This window comes from Protopterus annectens, chromosome 9.part0, assembly GCF_019279795.1.
Source record: "Protopterus annectens isolate FY-2018-M chromosome 9.part0, PAN1.0, whole genome shotgun sequence".
NCBI lineage: Eukaryota > Metazoa > Chordata > Ceratodontiformes > Protopteridae > Protopterus > Protopterus annectens.
Window position 1 is genome coordinate 582,092,540 of NC_056743.1, and position 20,809 is coordinate 582,113,348.

The 20,809-nt window shown below is 43.4% G+C and overlaps 1 protein-coding gene across 3 annotated transcripts in view; it reads left to right on the top strand.

Moving 5' to 3' along the window:
* The window catches only part of ENTPD4 (ectonucleoside triphosphate diphosphohydrolase 4), a 203,254-nt gene that overhangs the window by 39,358 nt on the left and 143,087 nt on the right, over nt 1-20,809 (top strand). The window contains exon 2 of one of the 3 annotated variants that reach the window (XM_044083117.1): nt 7,719-7,818. The exons of the other annotated variants lie outside the window; for them this stretch is intronic. Within the exon in view, the coding sequence (XP_043939052.1) occupies nt 7,801-7,818 (18 nt within the window). The 5' untranslated portion in view covers nt 7,719-7,800. The remainder of the gene's footprint in view (nt 1-7,718; nt 7,819-20,809) is intronic. 3 annotated transcript variants of the gene reach the window in all.

The window sequence follows — 20,809 nt, forward strand, 5'->3', positions numbered from 1 at the left end:
TTGCCCACAGATCTACTGCACTGACTGTTTCACCAAGCACAGACACGCCATCAACATAAAAAGTAGGGCCTCTTTAGATTTACAGAGCCTTTGAAATGATTCCACATTTTACATCTGTGACATTGCCGATCAAAGGCTAAGCACTTCTTTCGTTTCGGTTCATGGCTACCTCCACAGTTATGACAGTTGACTATGAGGCTTGTCACAGGTTTTACTGCGTCAGACATCTGCTTTACCGAGTATGGCCTGGGTTTCACTTTAGCTGCTGAAGCAACCAGACCCTTAGACCAGTCTCACTTAACCTCGTGCTGCATACTGTCAACATTAGCACTGGAAGGCACTGCAAGCATGCTTTTCTGTAAGCTTGTATATCTAACAAATCTCTATGGCCTTATTCAAAGTTAAGTCACTGTCTTGAAGCAAAATCTTTCTCACTGCATCATCTTTAATACCACATGCAAGCCTGTCTTTTATCAGCTCATCTCTCAGATCACCAAATCTGCAAGTTTTTGCCTCATTTCTCGTCAGTTATATATGCTGCAAAGGTTTCACCAGGCTTTTGATCTCTTGTGTAAAATATATGCCTTTCCATTGTAATATTTGTTTGGGGATTGCACATTTCTCTAAATTTACATTTTAAGTACTCAGGATCTTCCCGCATTTCAGCCAGTATCACAATATGGTGGTCTTCCCCCTCCCCCACATACACGGCAGGTATATACACAAATGAAAGCTCCCTTTCAATGGCTTCTGAAGCAGCTAGATTAAGCAGAATAAATGTCTTTGTATGTACGTCTTTGTCAGAAAAAGCAGCCTTTATGAAAATAATGTATTCTTGCTCAAACACACTCCAATTTTCTGCAGTATTATTATCAAAAGCAAGTGGACCAGGTTTGTGAAATCCTTCTGCCATGCAAACAAACAGTAATATCAACCTGTCCTTTGTAATTGTGTTCAGACTTACACCAGGTACTTGAAAATTATTCAGCTGCACAACAGTCTCTTCAAAATAACTGTATTCTGCGAAAGAACTGTACTGTAATACTGCATACACTTGCCAACACTTGCACACTTCGGATACTTTGAATAGCTTTAGTTAATATGAAAAAGAAGCACGTGGTGAAAAAATATGGTCGTTTTACCTTTTTTTTATTCATTTTATGCGATTCGGAAGTTATTTTAAGCATGTTTGTAAGAATTTTGAGTATTTTTCTCAATATGTCGCAGTTTTGAACATTTCATTTAATTAGAAATTTGTTTTGAACATTTTAAATGCTTTGTCTTATATTTGTTACATAAAAAATCATTTAAATGAGTTTTAGTACCTGGAATTATCTTTCTTACCTGTTTGTGAGTCATATGAGCTTCAGATGATTCACTCATGTATATTCCTCCATTACTGACGGTTTGCCTCATGGTTATGACTTCACATCCCATTCTGACACCATGTCACTTGTCTTCTGCATTCAAATAAGACAATGAGGCTTGGGTGTTCGTTTAAGTTGTTTATTGCACACAAACACATCAGGCTGTATGATTGGAACATAAAACCTAAACGAATTAGCTGATTGCTACACATGTACATGCTTTCACTCAAAATGGCAGTCTTGCTTGCATGTGTTCAGTACTTATATGCACGTGCCCATAGCCTGGAATGGCTCTTAAAGGTACAGAACACACTCCGATCTACATCACCAATGGCAGAATTTGGAGCATGTTGACATGATTTCAGTGGATGGTTACTTGAAGGTATACAGTCAGGAAATTCTTTAGGAGTCTGAATCATATGTCAACAAGCGTTCTTATGGTGAGAGTTGCAAGATTACACATGAGGAGGATGCAGCTCTGTGTCAGGAATTTGTGTAATCGGGACATGATTCCATTGGTCACATGGCCATAATTCAGGCTATTTTAGGAAGAATGTTAGTAGAACCTGGCAGAAACACATATCTCTAAGGAGTCTGAGCTACAGGTCACCCTAAAGAAGCTTTCTAAAGAGTGCTTTTCCAAATGTGTTGTTCAAGTAGACTCTAAAAGGAAAGGACACCTTGTCATGAGACTTGATCAGTGAGTCTTCATGATAAAGTCCATCTTATTATTTGTCAAGTGTTGTTGGTAATTAAGTTACAGGTCACTGAACAATGTGTTTTTGCTTGTGGCCAAACGTTCCTTTTTTCATCCCCATGTGATTTTGAAGTTGGTATATATCAGTAGCAGTAATGTGAGGGCTGGGTACATGGTGCTTGCCCATAAAGAAGTACTTATTTATTTATTTTTTGTGTGTTTTAATCAATGTGTGTGGCCATTTGGTAAGAGGGATCTTTGATGTCTGTGGTTCTTTTATAGCTAGATGTGGGGCATTTGATGTGTGTAGTCATTTACTAAGTGAGCTGTGATGCAGAAAGAGAATCTGTGTGGATTCCTTTGGTAAGGTGACATGGACCCTGTCAGACAGCAACATGTCAATATCGTATGTAAAGAAACAAGATGCTTAGTCTTGCCAGAAGTACAGGACAGCAGTGTCTTTATGGAACCCTGGGCTTATTTGTGAGATCATGTTGGTGGTGGTTGTGGTGCATCTTACAGGAGAGCAGAACAGAAGAGCATAACAGGAGAGCTTGTTTAGCAGGATGTTCTTCATGTTTCACTGTTGCAGTCCTCACATTTGGGTTATCTGCTTGCAGTAGCCCTCAGTCGGCCTGATTATCAAATTCTTGGATCCTGCATCGGTTGCTGTCTCATCTTCCATGACGTTAGGTAGTCAGGGGTATAAAGCATGCAGCCGACGCCATTATATCAGTCTTTCTTGTCATGTGGTGCCCGAAGCAGAAGCAGTTCGCAAGTGCCAGTCGGTCGACTCCTGAAATTTTTGTTTTCAAGTTTCAGAACCGAATTCTTCAACTAAAGCTAAGTACCCCATTGGGGAAACTTTTTCTTGCTCCAAACCAATATCAGTAAAAGTCAATAATTGTATTTCTTGTGGAAAGCAAATACCTCATAAAGATTTTCATTTGTACTGTATTCCTTGCCTAGGCCCTGACCACGACGTACCTCGCTGTCTGTTTTGTGCCTTATTTGGGTCCGGAGCAGCTGTGCAGGCACCGGCTTCTGAGGGTGTATTCAGGCCTACTGACTTGCACATTAAACAGACGCCATCTTCTTCTTCAAGGCCTAAAACTCGAACTATGCCTAGAAAACTGACGCCCAGACCGCATGGTCAGGCCTCTGTGCCTAAAAAACAAATTATAAGAATGGCTGAAGACCTTATTACTTTAATCAGGGGAAGCCAACCTTCCCCCTCTAAGAGACCTAGGACTGAATTTGCCTATGTTACTTCTGATCAGGATTCTGAAATTTTGTTTCCTCTGATGACCAGGATTTACCCATATCTAACTATGAGGATTCTGATGCAGAGGACTCTATTCCCTCTGCTTCCCCTCCAGACGATTTCTCTTTTGGTGAAACCTTGCATACTCTTGGGGAGCATTTCTGCTGGGAAAGCCAAGATTACTCTGATTCTAAAAGGAGGCTTAGGGATTTCTTACTCCTGCCCCAACACAGGCCTTTAGCTATACCTCCTGTACTAGACATTGTTGATGCCTTTTCGGAATCTAGCTTGGCCCCTGATTTTTTACGTCCTGCTCCCAGAAAACCTGATAGATATTACAGGGTTCCTGACTCTCACAAGTTCCTTTTTAAAAATCCTACTGCGGATCCTGAGACCATTTCACAGGGACCCAAGGGTATTAAGGCTACTACTGCCAAAAATCTTACCCCCTCTGATAGAGATTTCAGGGATCTGGATAGATGGGGTAGGAAGGTATACACTTTTTTACAACCTTGGCCATTAGGGCCTTAAACTGCCAGTTTCATATGTTAAAGTATCAACAGCATATTATTTGATTGCTTAAACAGAAAATTATGTTGATTCCCGACTGTGTTGAAAATGAGGATTTACAGGATTTAATGCATTGTGCTGAACAAGTTGGAAAACATACTTTGCAATGTGGTTTTGATTCACTAGAGGCATCTTGCAGGGCTGCTGTCACTGGGTCTGTACTTAGAAGGAATGCTTGGCTTAAGGAGCAATCTTTGCCAGATCATGTTAAAGCTAAATTGCTGGATGCCCCCTTAAATCAGGACCGCCTGTTTGGCAACAAAGCAGAAGAAGTACTTAAAAAGATGGAGGAAAAAGCTAAATTTATGCAAACTGTTAAAGATTTCTTACAGGTACAGCCTCCAAGATTTAGTAGGCATTGGCCCTCTAAGAATTGTTCCTTTCCTGCCTCTTCCAGGCCTTCTCAGTCCAAACAAACTAGCAGAACATCCAGGCTTCAGTCCCAAGGTACTCACAGGACTAAGCAGTGGGGGGTCCCACTTCCAAATCATGGAGTAGTAAGACTCCCCCCTATGGTAAACTGTCTCAGTGACTTAACTTTAAAACTTCCAAGCCCTTCTCAACTGACTGCTCCTTTAGGGGGGAAAGATTGCTCTGCAGACAAAAAAACTGGGAACTTATTACCCAGGACAAGTGGGTTTTAAATATAGTTTCCCAAGGATACAGATTTCACTTCCACACGTTACCGACCCCAAACATTTAGCCAGATCTACCCCCAAATCAGTGGGCAGAGGCTCAAAGCAAGTACTCTCTCTCTTAAGCATAAGGGCTATTCAAACTGTACCAAAAGAGGAAAAGGGGCAAGGTTTCTACTCAAGACTTTTCCTGGTACCCAGAAAAGACAACTCATGGCATCCTATCCTGGACCTTTCTATCCTAAACACCTTTCTGGTGATCCCAAATTTCAAGATGCTAACTCTTCACCAGTTGCTTCCAATGCTAGGCAAGGATGCCTGGTTGACAACACTGGATTTAAAGGAAGCCTATCTGCAGATCCCAATCAGGGAATCTTGCAGAAGATCCCTACACTTCAAAGCAGGCTACATGCATCAGTTATCTTCACTGCCCTTTGGCTTATCTACTGCACCCAGGGTGTTCACAAAGTGCCTATCTCCAGTCATTGCATTTTGCAGGCAAAGAAATATTCACATATACCCATATCTAGACCATTGTTTAATTCAGGCAGAAAGCCAGGACATACTTTTGAATCATCTGGCGTTTGTACAAAAGCTGCTAACTAGTCTGGGGTACACCATAAATGAAAAGAAATCACATCTTGTACCCTGTCAACAAATTATATTCCTGGGAGCAAGCTTGAACATAACTTCCCAGATGGCTTTCCTCACGCCAGAGAAACAAATTCATTTGACAGCTTACTTCAAACTAATGGCCACAAAACCCCGCTGTCTGCAATGCAAATACTGCAAGCATTTGGGTTCATGGCCTCCTGCATTCTCTATCAGTTTATGCCTTTCGTCCTCTGCCTCTCCTTCCCAAAGTACTACTAAAGATCAAACAGGACAAACCAAGGACGATACTGACTGCACCAGACTGGCCACGCCAACATTGGTACCCCCTCTTGCGCAGTGTTTCACTGCTGGCACCATGGCACCTGCCTCAGACCCTTACCCTGCTGTCCCAGCAGGAGGTCCAGATTCTGCATCCCTACCTTCAAACCCTGAACCTGGCAGCCTGGCTAATTGCTTGACCTCTCCATTACCACCCCTCAGTAAACAAGTATCGGATGTCATTTTGGAGGCAAGGAGGCCTAGTACTAGAAAATCTTATACTGAAAAATGGAAACTGTACTTTACTGATGATAGACCTCTAGTGGCAGTTGAATCCTGAGGACTTGGATCATCTTAATTTTGTGTACCCAGGTGGGACATCTTTGCAGAAGAAAATGCCTAACTGGTTCTGAAAAAGAGCTTAAGATACCCTGGGAAGGCACTTGTCAGAGCAGTCCTTATACACCTGCCCCTTTTCTCTTTCATTTCAGTGGTCATGCCAGAGGTAAGAGTTACAAGGCAGAGGTGTTTTTTGTCAATCAGAGATAATATTGATTTGTCCTTCTGGGTAATTTTTCACGTTATTTTCATTGATGATTGGATGGGAGACGGGAAATTCAGCCCAGGGATCACTTCAGGCTCCCTGCTAGACAGGGATCCAGGGAAGTAAATATTGTGGGAAGAAATAGCCAGGGAGTTGTTATGGCTAGGCTAGTACTAACCTATGAACCTATGTGGGTTTCTGGTGTTTTCTCCTCTGAGATGACCCATTGCTTCAGTAACATGCTAGGTTCCTGCTTCTGGTACTTCAGCAACCATGAATGTGCTAGTGAAGGTCTAGATCTCATATCGAATGATCTAGTTGTAGAACTTTCTCTCTCAAATCCTATGTTATCATCTCCGTTGCCACTGAAACTGAACCACCATCTCTGCAGCTGCATATTTTGGTTACATTTTATATGCTGCTGCTGCTGCCAACCTGCTGATGCTCATGGAAACTGGCCAGAGAATTGGAAGCTCTGCATTTTATGATGAGTAGTGCTGACAAAAATCCAAAGAAAATGTGGTGCTCATTGCTCATTCGTATTGCAGTTGAAGTAGTAGTCAACAAATTTCCTCCTTTATGATTTTAAGTAATTTGATTCTGGTCTTAAGGACAATGAAGTAAACATGAGTTCTTTCTTACCAGACCAATTTCAAGCATGTTGTAACCCAAAGAAGAATTTGCTTTATATGAGGCATTTGTTTTTCAGTAAAAGTTAAGGGGTTCGGGAGTCAATAAATTTATATGTACCTAAGTAGAGTCTGTTTGTTAATTGATTTGAAACACCGAGGGAGGACTTGAAGTCTGAAAGCTTTGTTCGCTAATAAAGTTGCTTATGTTGTGAAGAAGTGCTTTGTCTTTTACATTGTTCTTGCTTTTGCTGTATTTCTTCATTTTAATAGCCTAGACATCTTTGGTTTTGTGCAGTTGCTACACTGTCTCAGGATGCCCATATTAACCAGACTGACAGGAGAAAACATAGGAAATTGTCCATCCATATTTGTCAGAAACTGAGGGAGGGAGGCCCGAGATCTAAGAGGGTAAAGGGTGGAAGGTATAAGAGTAGTACTACTAGGTGATCACACAAGTGCTACTAAGGGAAAATTTGTAACTGGAATACCTCACAATGGGTTAAAAACAGTGCTGCAAGTCCTGTATCAGACTATGCTACACAATTTAAGGGTTGAGACAAGAACACAGTAAAATTCACAGAAAAGCACAGATTAACCACTTAAAGAAAAATAGAACTCACAGTATGAAAAAATACAGTTAAACAGTAATGAAATGCAGTAAAATGCAGTTAAACAGTAATGAATTGCAATAAATAGCAATGAAATACAGTTAAACAGTAATTAATGCAGTTAATCAGTAAATTGCTTTAAAACGGTGCAAATGTGATACATTAGCTCACAATCACAGCAGTAAAAACAAAGCAGCAGTTCCGTAGAATACTGTCATCAATTTAATAAGGCTACCAACAAGCAGTAACAAATGCACCAAACTAAATGCTGTTGAACTCCTAAGCACAAGCAGCAAAATGAAATAGGAGCAGGCACTTTTTTTTTTGAAAGTAGAAAGTGAGGAGATAGAAGTTCATTCAAGGTCAAGAAGCTAGGTGGGTAGGAGTCCCAAGATCAGAACAGAGGTAAGTATTGAATTTATTAAGCCTAAAAAACAGTTGCATGGTTTAAACAGATATGCAGCAAATATTGCTTTAGTTGATCAGAAGTGCAGAGAACAGTTGAAAATAAGTACTTATCTTTTGTAGTCGCACAGCAGTTTTTGCAAAACAGCAGAGCAAGAGCAGAAGCCCTAACTCACTGCAGCTTTGAGCTCATCCCAGAGTTGCCATGTTTCCTTTCTTGCAGGTAATAGCACAATATTATTATACGTGCCTGTTCAACTTATGGCTTGCAACCTTATAGTGTACATACTAAGTTTCATCTCACATTGTGCATTTTTGCAGTGCTTGCTAGTAGTTTCAGGAATTTTAGACCATATTGTTCCACTTCTGATTGTTAATGGTTTTCAGTATCACTATGATAAATCCACCCTGCAATTCAGAGGCATATTGAATTAGTCATATTGCATTTGCATACCTTATTTTCTGTAATAAAATGTATAAAAAGAAACTCAAAACTTTTGTAGTCTTTAGGTATGGGAATATTTCCTGTTGTCAGCACAGCTGAAAATAAGGGCGGCCACAGTGGTGCAGCGGTTAGCGTTGCTGCCTCACAGCAAGAGGTTCTCCAGTTCGATCCTTGGCTGGGGTGCCTTCTGTGTGGAGTCTGCATGTCCTCCCTGTGGTCACGTGGGTTTCCTCCGGGTGCTCCGGTTTCTCCCACATCCCAAAGATGTAGGTGGATTGGACACTCTAAATTGGCCCTAGGCATAAGTGTGTGCGTGTGTGTGTCTTCTGTGGAAGGTTGGGCACCGGGCTGGGCACCGGGCTGGCAACTCGACACCGTAAAACTCCACTGCCAATCATGAGCAGACAGGTGATCCGCTGTGGCAACCCCTAACTGGGGAAAAGCTGAAAGAAGATGAAAAACACAGCTGAAAATAAAATTCTTCTCTTTTTAATTTTTGTTACAGTTTAGGGCCAGTTTGGGACTTAAAACAGATAAGTAAACTAACATTAAGATGACCAGGTGTTTCTTAGATACAGTTTTATAGGTGAATGCTAGGCTAACTACCACAAAGGGCCATTATAAGCCTAGCCAATAACCAAGATCAGAATCAAAGCCTGTACCGTATGTCTGTGAGGTGAAGACCTGAACTATTATGCCATACCCACTTATATCCAGACTATTCAACCAGTTTCCAGTTTTCAAATGTAACAAGCAAGTTACTGTAGTTTTTTTTAAGTAAAAGTCTAAAGGTAAACATCTTTTTTACTCCCCAGCTTAAAGTTGAGGGGCACTAGATAAGGGAGCAGCACTAGGGGGATAGATGAGCCAGCTACAGCTCTGCCAGTTTCATTCAAATGCTGAACTACCAGAGACATTCTGCATGACCCAACTGGAAAAAAAATCTCAACAGACATACAAAAGAGTCACATTCCTTTCAGATATAACACAAAACACATTGAGAAGGAGTCTTGTACTCAAGTTTTTTAAATAAATTTATTATTTTGTGAGACGGTCAGTCTTTTTGATTCATTGTTTTTCTGTTTTAATTTTGCCGTATAGTCAGTTTAGCTGGTTATCTTATTTTTTGGCTAACACAAAAAGCTATTAGATGGCATAAATCAATTTTTTCCAGTTCTAATAAATAGCTACGGTTAAATAGCCTGGATAGTTCTTGATGTTAGTAAATAACATTACAAGATATTTGCTCAACAAGAATAAGAGAGATGATCTTTACAGCAAACCCCCCATGGAGCATTTCATGCCAAATTACTTCCCAAAAGAAATTCACACGTCTCCCTCACACCACTACCAATTCTCCCACCTCTTATCTCCAAACTATAAAGGAAAGATATTGAAGATTTACTACATCAAGAGCCCACTGATTCCCCATCTGAGTCTAATGGCCTCCTTCCCAGTATGATGGTCTTGTGCAGAAACTCCATAACCACCCCTGTGCTCCACAACTACAACCTCTGCTTCTATAGTATCTCCATACATGACATACAGAAACAAGCAGTCATTGGACATATTGCAAAAATCCCCATATCTTAGCCAGTCTCCATCCTCTCTGTACTTGGCAAGCTACTTAAAACATTAGTTTACCTACAATTGGCCAACTGCTTTAAAAAATAGTCCATGCTGTCAAGTCACCAGCATTGCTACCTGTCAGGAAAAAGTGCACATTAGTGTAGTTACATTACATAGTTTTACTGATGGTATTCCCGTAAACATGGACAATACAGTCTGACTGGCTCTGTATTCGTAGTCCTAACCAGCATCTTTGACCTTCTAGACCCCACTGTACTGCCCAACTCGCACTAGCTACTGGTATAAGCAAGAATTTGCTATGGCAGGTTCATTAACTTCCCTTCTAGTAGTACCTTCAAAGTCAAACGTAGCCAACAGATGTTCATCGTGTTTCACTGTTGCAGTCATTACAGTTGGGTTATCCTGCTGGCAGGCTACCTGCAGTCGGCCCGAGTTCCAAAGTCTAGGTCCGGCGTCGGTTGCTGTCACCTCCTCCCTGACGTCAGTGCGCCAGGGGTATAAAAGATGTAGCCGACGCAATTTTCTTCAGTCTTTCTTGCCGTGCGGTGCCTGAAGCAAAAGCAGTTCGCAAATGCCGGTCAGCCGACTCCTGAGATTTTCAAATTCGAATTTCAGATCCGAAGTCTTCATTAAAGCTAAGTACCCCATTGAGGAAACTTTTTTTCTTGCTCCAGACCGATGTCAGAAAAAGTTAATAATTGTATTTCTTGTGGGAAGCAAATACCTTATAAGGATTTTCATTCTTACTGTATTCCTTGCCTAGGCCCTGACCATGACGTTGCTAATTGTCGGTTTTGTGCTAGATTTAACCACTGCACTATTAAGCGTCGGTACGATTTTGCATTACATTACTTTGGCAGAAGATTCAATTATATAATGCCATCAGAACAGCAGACTACCGGAGTTTATAAAAAGCGCAAAGAAAAAGAAAAGGACAGGCATCCGAGGTCCAAAACCGACGACGAGGCTTCCGTTAGGCCTGTTGCCGGTTCGCTGGTTCTCAGTGAGGTGCTTTCCCGGGTCTACTTCTAATGACCGAAACGCCGATTCGCCGACAGTGAAATCACCGACACGAAACGACCGACAACGCAGTTGACCGACACGCTCGAATCCCGACAGACGGAAGACCGACAAGGGGAATGTGTAAGCGCGACCTGGTAAGTATGCGATAGTGAGGGATTTAGGAGTAGGGAGCGGACAGGTAAGTGTGCAATACTCAGGGATGTAGGGTTAGGGTGTGTGATAGGTGAGTGTGCGGTAGTGTCGGAGCTTGGGGTTCGGGGTGTGTAAGTGAGTTAGGGTTAGGGTGCAGGTAGGGAGAGTGCGGTAGTGTCGGAGCTTGGGGTTCGGGTGTAAGTGAGTTAGGGTTAGGGTGCAGGTAGGGAGAGTGCGGTAGTGTTGGAGCTTGGGGTTTGGGGTGTGTAAGTGAGTTAGGGTTAGGGTGCAGGTAGGGAGAGTGTGCGGTAGTGTCGGACCTTAGGGTTAGGGTTTGGGTTAGGGCTAGTGGATATGTGTTGTAGTGTACTGTGTTGTTTACGTGTAGTGTGTCGGTGTTATGGTGTTCGGTGTTTCGCGTTGTCGGGTTTGTGTGTTGTCGGTTTTCTGGCGTCGGTGATTTCTGTGTCGGGGAATCGTTGGTTCGGTCTTTAGAAGTAGACCCGCTTTCCCAGCCCCTGATGCCCACTACCTCAGAGCCACAGGCCGCTTCCAACTCCCACGTGGAGCCGATTAGGCCACTGGAAACTCAAGGTATTGGACACTCGGAAACTATTCCCTCAGATGGGTCTGGAGCCGCTGAGCAGGCATCGGCTTCTGAGGGTGTTTTCAGGCCTGCACAGTTATATATAAAGCCATCTTCAGCTTCAAAGGCAAAGACTAAAGCAGCTCTAAAGACAAAGAAACAAGTACAGCATTCTCCTGGACAGGCCTCCATGCCTAAAAATCAGATGCTTAAAATGGCCGAAGACCTAATTACTTTGATCAGGGGTTCCCATCCCCCTCTTGATAAGAGGTCTAGGCAAGAGATAGAATATGAATCTTCAGATCAGGTTTCCATTTCTTCTGATTCCTCTTCTGAACAGGAATATTCCCTTCCTCCCTATGAGGATTCTAATGCTGAAGAATCTATCTCTTCAGCCTCACCTCCTGAGGATTATTCTTTTGGGGAGACCCTGCATACTGTGAGGGAGCATTTCCATTGGGAGAGTCAAGATTACTCAGAATCCAAGAAAAGGCTCAGAGACTTCCTTTTATTACCCCAGCACAGGCCCCTTGCTATTACTCCTATTTTAGACATTGTAGATGATGTATTTTCAGAGTCCGGTCTATCTCCTGACTCTTTACCACCAGCTCCTGTTAAGCCAGACAGATACTACAGGGTTCCTGATTCTCATAAATTTCTTTACAAAAACCCTGCTGCTGACCCAGAAACTATTTCTCAGGGTCCCAAGGGGGTCAAGGCTTCCACTGCAAAAAAACCATATCCCCTCTGATAGGGATTCAAGGGCCCTGGACAGATGGGCGAAAAAGTTTTATACTTTTGCTACCTTGGCTGTAAGAGCTTTAAATTGTCAGATGTTCATCGTGCATACAGCTGCAGTAATCACAGATGGGTTTTCTGCCGTCAGGGGGTCCCTCTGTCGGCCGAATTCCAAAGTCTTGGTCCGGCGTCGGCTGTCGTCGCTTACTACTCTGACGTCAGTGAGGCCAGAGTATATAAGACACAGCCGGCACCATGTTCTTCAGTCTTTTTTGCTGCGCGGTGCCAGAAGCAGAAGCAGTTCGCAAGTGCCGGTCGGCCAGCTCCTGAATTACGAAAAAATTGGAAACCGAAGTCTTCATTAAAGCTAAGTACCCCGTTGGGGAAACTTTTCTTGCCTCAGATCGATGTCAGAAAAAGTTAATAATTGTATTTCTTGTGGGAAGCAAATACCGCATAAGGATTTCATTCCCTCTGCATACCTTGTTTGGGCCCAGACCACGACGTCTCGGGCTGTCGCTTTTGCGCTACCTTCAATAAACGCACTATTAAGCGTCGGGCGGAGTTCGCCCAACACTACTTTGGTAAAGCTTTTGATTATAAAATGTCGTCGGACACTCCGACTACCATTTTGTCCAAAAAACGCAAGGAAAAGGACCGACACCACGCCAAAACAGGCTACACGTGGTCCGGTTCTCAGCGAGACGCCTTTGCAGTCCCTGACTACCGACGACACTCCTTTGGCGGTGTCCTCTGTACCCGAGACCGCTGGGTCCTCGGCCCTTTCCCAGACTACAACCGAAGCCCCTGCTAATGTCGAGCCTACTAATGTGGACAGGTCCACCTCCACCCATGGTGTATTTAGGCCCTCATCTTCTTTTTCAATTAAGGCCTTTACTAAATCCAAAGCAGCCAGGCATCCCACGAGGCCTGTTGCACAGGGCCCATCTCCTGGACTCATGCCTAAAAAACAGATGCTTAAAATGGCTGAGGATTTAATTACTCTTATCAGAGGTTCTCCGCTCCCTCCTAACAAGAGACCCAGAGAGGAGGAAGAATCTCCCTCTTCTGATCAGGGATCCATTTTATCAGAACATTCTGATGCAGAGGAACACTCTTACTCCCCTTTTGAGGATTCGGATGCAGAACAGTCCATTCCTTCTGTATCCCCTCCTGAGGATTTTTCCTTTGGGGAAACCTTGCACACCTTGAGGGAACACCTTCATTGGGAAGGCCAAGACTTTTCAGATTCTAAGAAAAGACTTAGGGAATTTCTTTGGTTACCTCAACACAGACCTCTGGCTATACCCCCTGTTTTGGACATACTGGATGATGTCTATTCGGAGGCTTGTCTTAACCCTGATTCTCTGCCTCCTGCACCAGTAAAACCTGATAGGTATTACAGAGTACCCAGCTCTCACCAATTTCTCTTCAAAGGCCATAATGCTGACCCTGAAACCATTTCACAAGGCCCCAAGGGATTAAAGGCCTCCACTGCCAAGAATCCACTTCCTGCAGAAAGGGAATCCAGATCTTTAGAAAGGTGGGGTAAAAAGGTATATACCTTGGCCACCCTAGCCATGAGGGCCTTAAACTGTCAGTTTCATATGATTAAATATCAACAGTTCCGGTTATCACAATTAAGGAACAAAATGTCTCAACCTGAACAACCAGATTTAAAGGAATTACAGGATATGATGCATAGTGTAGAACAAGTGGGCAAACACACTTTACAATGTGGTTATGATGCCCTAGAGGCTTCCAGTAGAGCGGCTGCTACAGGATCAGTCATTCGCAGACATGCCTGGCTTAGGGAACAAAACTTGCCTAATCATGTGAAAGCTAAACTTCTAGATGCTCCTTTACAAAAGGATGTACTATTTGGTACTAATGCTGAGGAGATACTACGGAAAATGGAAGAAAAAGCCAAATCTATGCAAACTGTCAAAGCTTTCTTACAGGTCCAACCGCCACGTTTTAGCAGAAATTGGCCTTCAAAAAACTGGTCCTTTCCAGTCACTGACAAGCCCCAAAGAGGTAGATACAGACGCACAAGGGGCAGAGGGCAATCACAAGGATCATATAGAGGCAGACAATGGCAAACTCCAGCACCAAGAGGTGGCGAAGACAGTGCACAACAATACAGGAAGCAAACCCAATGACTCCCTCATTTCCATGCCAAGCATGTCTCAGCTGGCAGCACCTTTGGGAGGGAAACTAGCATTATTTGCAAGCAATTGGCATATTGTCACAACAGACAAATGGATATGGGACATTATAAACAGAGGCTACAAATTTCAATTTCACACTCTTCCAAAAATGAGAGGCATGCCAAACCTGCCACAAAATCAAAGGGCAGAGGCACAACTGCAAATTTCAAAGCTCATAGGCATGAGAGCTATTCAAGAGGTACCTACGCACCAACAAGGTCAAGGTTTTTATTCAAGACTTTTTCTGGTACCAAGGAAAGGAACCGACTGGAGACCCATTTTGGACTTATCCATCCTAAACACATTTCTACTGCACTAAAATTCAAGATGCTCACATTACAGCAGCTTCTTCCCATGCTGGGCAAGGAGTTTTGGCTGGTAACATTGGACCTCAAGGAGGCATACCTGCATGTCCCAATCAGACAAAACTGCAGAAGATACCTCAGATTTCTTGCAGGTTCAATCCACTATCAATTCTCTGCATTGCCCTTTGGCTTATCTACTGCGCCCAGAGTATTCACAAAGTGCCTGGCATCAGTGATTGCCTACTGCAGACTTCAAGGGATACAAATTTACCCTTATCTGGACGACTGCCTGATCCAAGCGGACAGCAAGCACATACTTCTGGAACATCTGGCATATGTGACACGGTTACTGCTTTCTCTGGGATATACAATCAATAAAGAGAAATCAAGGCTAACACCATCTCAGAAAATAACCTTCCTGGGTGCCAACTTGGACACAAACACCCAGATGGCCTATCTTACCCCAGAAAAACAGGGGCAACTATCTCAGTACTTCAAAATACTAGCAAAAAGTACCAGGCTTACTGCAAGGAAAATCCTGCAGGCTCTGGGATTCATGGCATCTTGCATTCTTCTAATCCCATGTTCAAAGCTGCATATGAGGAAACTTCAGTGGTACCTAAAAAACCTATGGTCTCAACACAGTCACAGTTTGGAAACAATAATACCAATAATTCCATGTTTGCAAAAGGAATTTCTATGGTGGGCCCAAGCATGTCAAGCAAACACAGGCCTCCCATTCTGCAAGCCTCAAGCAAAGCAAGTCATAACCACAGACGCCTCAGATTATGCCTGGGGGGCGCACATGAAGGACAGGTGCATTCAGGGCAGAGGGTCCCAAAAGGAAAAGCACCTTCACATCAATCAAAAAGAAATGCTAGCAGTAATAAATGCAATTACAGCTTTCAAGGACTTCCTGCATCCAGGACAATTACTGATAAGAACAGACAACACCACAGTAATGTGGTACATAAACAAACAAGGAGGAACGCATTCATACCCCTTGTGCAGACTAGCCATGACTCTTTGGAACTTGGCTCTGGAAAGACAAATCGAACTTCAAGCACAGTACTTGCCAGGATTGGAAAACACACTGGCAGACAATCTAAGCAGAAATATGACAGATCCACACGAGTGGAAGTTGCATCCTCAGGTGTTTACAGAAATAATCCAAGCGTGGGGGAGGCCAGACATAGATCTTTTTGCCTCCCACAGGAATCATCAATTGGAAAAGTTTTGTTCAAGGACCTTTCATCCAAAGGCCTGGAGAGTGGACGCCCTCTTATTCAGTTGGACAGCATGGACACTTTACGCATTCCCACTTCTGCCTCTTCTGCCCAAGGTGCTTTTGAAAGCAAGAACAGACAAACCGAAGATGATACTGATTGCTCCAGATTGGCCAAGGCAACACTGGTACCCACTCCTGAGGAGCTTAACACATACTCCTCCCTGGTCCCTGCCTCTAATGCCTCTTCTGCTGACCCAGCACAGCTACAAAACTCTTCACAGTCAGCTGAAAACACTCAATATCGCTGCATGGAAAATTCCTTAACACCACAACAGACCCTACTCTCCAAGGAGGTGCAGGATGTCATTTTGGAAGCCAGACGGCCATCTACTAGAAAAGCTTACTCCGCAAAATGGAAGCGGTTTTGCTCTTGGAATGAGAAAAGAGGCCAGGACCCTAGAAAACTGAACTTGCCTCAGGTATTACAGTATCTAGCTGAGCTGCTGAACAGTGGACTTTCATTTTCCTCCATAAAAATCCATGCCTCAGCCATTTCTGCAGAGTTCAACACGGATCCTCCTTTATTTTCTCACCCACTCTTACGACAGTTCCTCAGAGGGGCTAAGAATATAAGACCTCCAAGGAAGCAACCAATACCAGCCTGGGATCTTAATTACATACTAGAAAAATTAACATTGCCTCCTTTTGAACCAGCTGCCTCAACAGATTTGCAATATTTGTCCTGGAAAACAGCCTTCCTTCTGGCCATCACTTCAGATCGTAGGGTTTCTGAACTACAGGCCCTCATGGCGGTGCAGCCCTTCCTCATTTTCCATCAGGACAGGGTTTCCCTTCGTACCAACCCATCATTTATGCCAAAAGTGGTATCCAGGGTAGCCTTAAATCAAGCCATACATTTACCTACCTTTTATCCCAATCCTCAAAACAAAGGGGAAAGGCTGCTACACTCTTTAGACATTCATAGGCAGCTACGTTATTATTTGGACAGAACAAAGTCCTTCAGGAAATCAGAACAACTTTTTGTGTCCTATGCTGTAGGTGCTCAAGGGAAACCAGTTTCAAAACAAACTATTTCCAAGTGGATTGGCCACTGCATACTGTTTTGTTATTTCTATGATGGGAAATCTGTTCCTACAGGTATCAGATCTCACTCCACCAGGGCCACAGCTACCTCTACAGCCTTCCTCAGAGGAGTTCCTACCAAAGATATTTTGGAGGCAGCCACTTGGAGTTCTGTACATACCTTCACAAAACACTACCACCTGCCTTTATATTCCAGAACAAGAGCAGGCTTTGCCACTGCTGTTTTGCAGGGCATTCTGGCTCAACCCAGTTCCTCCTAGTACCTACCACCCTATGCATAGCTTTGGGATTCTACCCATCTGTGATTACTGCAGCTGTATGCACGATGAACATAGTACAGTTTTGTACCTACCATAAATGTAGATGTTCGAGTGCTAATACAGCTGCAGTACAGGTTTCCCTCCCTCCTTCCCCACTTGGTAAAGGCATGGGGCCTAACAACCTCTTCATACTACCTGACTGGGTTATCCTGCTATGTTTTATTTGCTTGCATCCACTGATTTTAGATTATATTGCATTGTTTATACATGTATGTAAGCATTATTTAGCTATTGCCTTCCTTCTGGGGGCACCTGACATCTGGGGCAAGAAAGACTGAAGAACATGGTGTCGGCTGTGTCTTATATACTCTGGCCTCACTGACGTCAGAGGAGTAAGCGACGACAGCCGACGCCGGACCAAGACTTTGGAATTCGACCGACCGAGGGACCGCCTGATGGCAGAAAACCCATCTGTGATTACTGCAGCTGTATTAGCACTCGAACATCTACATTTATGGTAGGTACAAAACTGTACTTTTCTTATGCTTAAATATCAGCAATATCTTATGTTACAGCTTAAACAGAAAATGTTGACAAATTCAGAATGTGCAGAAAACAAAGAAATGCAGGATTTATTGCATGCAGCTGAACAAGTGGGAAAGCATACTTTGCAGTGTGGTTTTGATTCTCTAGAGGCCTCCTGCAGGGCCGCAGTTACAGGTTCTGTCATTAGGAGGCATGTTTGGTTAAAAGAACAGAATCTGCCCGATCATGTTAAAACAAAGCTATTAGATGCTCCATTACAACATGATACCTTGTTTGGTGTTAAAGCAGAAGAGGTGTTGAAGAAAATGGAGGACAAAGCTAAATCTATGCAAACAGTGAAGGATTTCTTACAGGTACAGCCTCCCAGATTTAGCAGAGAATTGGTCCTTTCCAGTGTCAGACAGGCCACAAAGAGGTAGATACAGACGCCCCAGAGGCAGATCACAGCCCAAAGGCTCATACAGGTGTAAACAATGGGGTGCTTCTACCTCCAGAAGTGGAGAGGAAAAATCACAGCCATACAGGAAACAGTCTCAATGACTTCCCCCTGACAGCACCAAGCACTTATCTTCTGGCAGCTCATTTGAGGGGGAAACTAGCACTTTTTTCACAAAATTGGCACATGATCACCCAGGACAAATGGGTCTTAAATATCGTATCGCAAGGTTACAGGTTCCATTTTCACACCCTGCCAAGGCCAAACGGTATGCCAGACCTGCCATGCAATCAATGGGCAGAGACACAAAAACAAGTTTCATCCCTCATGGACATGAGAGCCATTCAGCAAGTACCACAGCAAGAGCAGGGACAAGGATTTTACTCAAGGCTATTCTTGGTACCCAGAATGGACAAGGCCTGGAGACCAATACTGGACCTGTCTATCCTAAACACATTCCTGGATATTCCAAAATTCAAAATGTTAACTCTGCAGCAGCTTCTACCTATGCTGGGCAAGAAGGCTTGGCTTGTGACTTTAGACCTAAAAGAGGCATACCTGCATGTCCCAATCAGACAATCATGCAGAAGATACCTCAGATTTATAGCTGGCTCAATGCATTACCAATTCTCTGCACTGCCCTTTGGCTTATCTACTGCGCCCAGGGTCTTCACAAAATGCCTGGCACCAATAATTGCATTTTGCAGACAAAGAGGAATACAAATATATCCTTACTTGGACGACTGCCTTATTCAAGCAGAGAACAAGGGCATCCTACTACAGCATCTGGCGTTTGTAAAAAGATTACTAACAGGTCTAGGGTACACAGTAAACAAAAAGAAATCTAAGCTCGTACCCTCTCAAGAGATAATATTCCTGGGTGCAAGCTTAAATACAACTACCCAGATGGCTTATCTCACGCCAGACAAACACAGACAACTGACTACTTATTTCAAAATGTTGGCAACAAAGACCCAGTTATCTGCAAGAAAAATTCTGCAAGCTTTGGGCTTCATGGCATCCTGCATACTGCTAATTCCATATGCAAGACTGCATATGAGGAAACTTCAATGGTATCTGAAAAGTGTTTGGACTCAACATTGCCACAGCCTGGAAACAATAATTACCCTCATTCCCTGCCTGCAACAGGAGTTTCGATGGTGGGCAAAAGCCTGTCACCTCAACACGGGACAGCCATTCACCTTACCCACAGCCAGGCAGACATTGACGACATATGCATCAGATTATTCCTGGGGGGCCCATATGGCAGGAAGATGTATTCAGGGCACATGGTCTGCAAGTCAAATGCATCTATATATCAATCAAAAAGAGATGCTAGCTGTTCAGAATGCCCTAACAGCTTTCAAGGATTAACTTCATCCAGGACAACTACTGATAAAGATGGACAGTACTACAGTCATGTGGTACATAAACAAGCAGGGGGGCACGCATTCCTACCCCCTCTGCAAACTAGCCATGAACTTGTGGGACACAACACTGACTTACCAAGTACATCTGCAAGCACAATTCCTTCCAGGAAGGATAAATACTCTGCCAGATGAACTAAGCAGAAACCTAATGGATCCCCACGAGTGGAAATTGGATCCACAAGTCTTCAGCATGATAACAAGGAACTGGGTATGCCCGGACATAGACCTATTTGCCTCCCCTCACAACTGCCAACTACAGAGATTCTGCACAAGGACTTATCACAAGCAAGCATGGAAAGTGGATGCTCTATCTTTCAGCTGGAAAAACCTAACAGTATATGCCTTTCCTCCTCTGCCTATCCTCCCCAAGGTACTCCTCAAGGTCAGACAAGAGAAGCCAAAAATGATACTGATTGCCCCAGACTGGCCCCGCCAGCACTGGTACCCAATCCTAAAGAGCTTGTCTCAATGCCCAGCTTGGACATTACCTCAAATTCCTCACTTATTGACCCAACAAGACAGATACTGCACAGCCAACTTAGGACCTTAAACCTGGTAGCATGGCGGATAATGTAGCCATTCAAGACACTCCTCTCTCTAAAGCAGTGATGGATGTTATTTTGGGAGGGCAGGAGGCCTAGCACCAGAAAATCTTATGCAGAAAAATGGAAGAGATTCTGTGCTTGGAACCAGGCACTAGGTATTGACACAACTGTTCCAAATATTCCTCAGATTTTGCAATACTTAACTGAGATGCTGGATAAAGGCCTTTCCTTTTTATCAATTAAAATTCATGCCTCTGCCATTTCAGCTCATTACAATACAGAACCACCTATTTTTTCTCATCCATTGCTAAGGCAGTACCTCAGAGGGGCCAAAAATATAAGACCCCCAAGGAGAGCACCAATATCCGCTTGGGACCTCAACTATGTCTTGGAAAAACTCGCACTGCCTCCGTTTGAACCAGCCTCTGCAGCTGATATAAAATTCTTATCCTGGAAAACAGCTCTGCTCCTAGCAATAACCTCCGCTAGACGAGTCTCAGAGTTACAGGCACTCATGGCTGTGGAACCTTTTATCATTTTCCATCCTGACAGGGTTTCTCTAAGGACAAACCCTATGTTTATGCCTAAGGTAGTGTCCAGTGTGGCCCTTAACCAAACAATTAATTTGCCTACCTT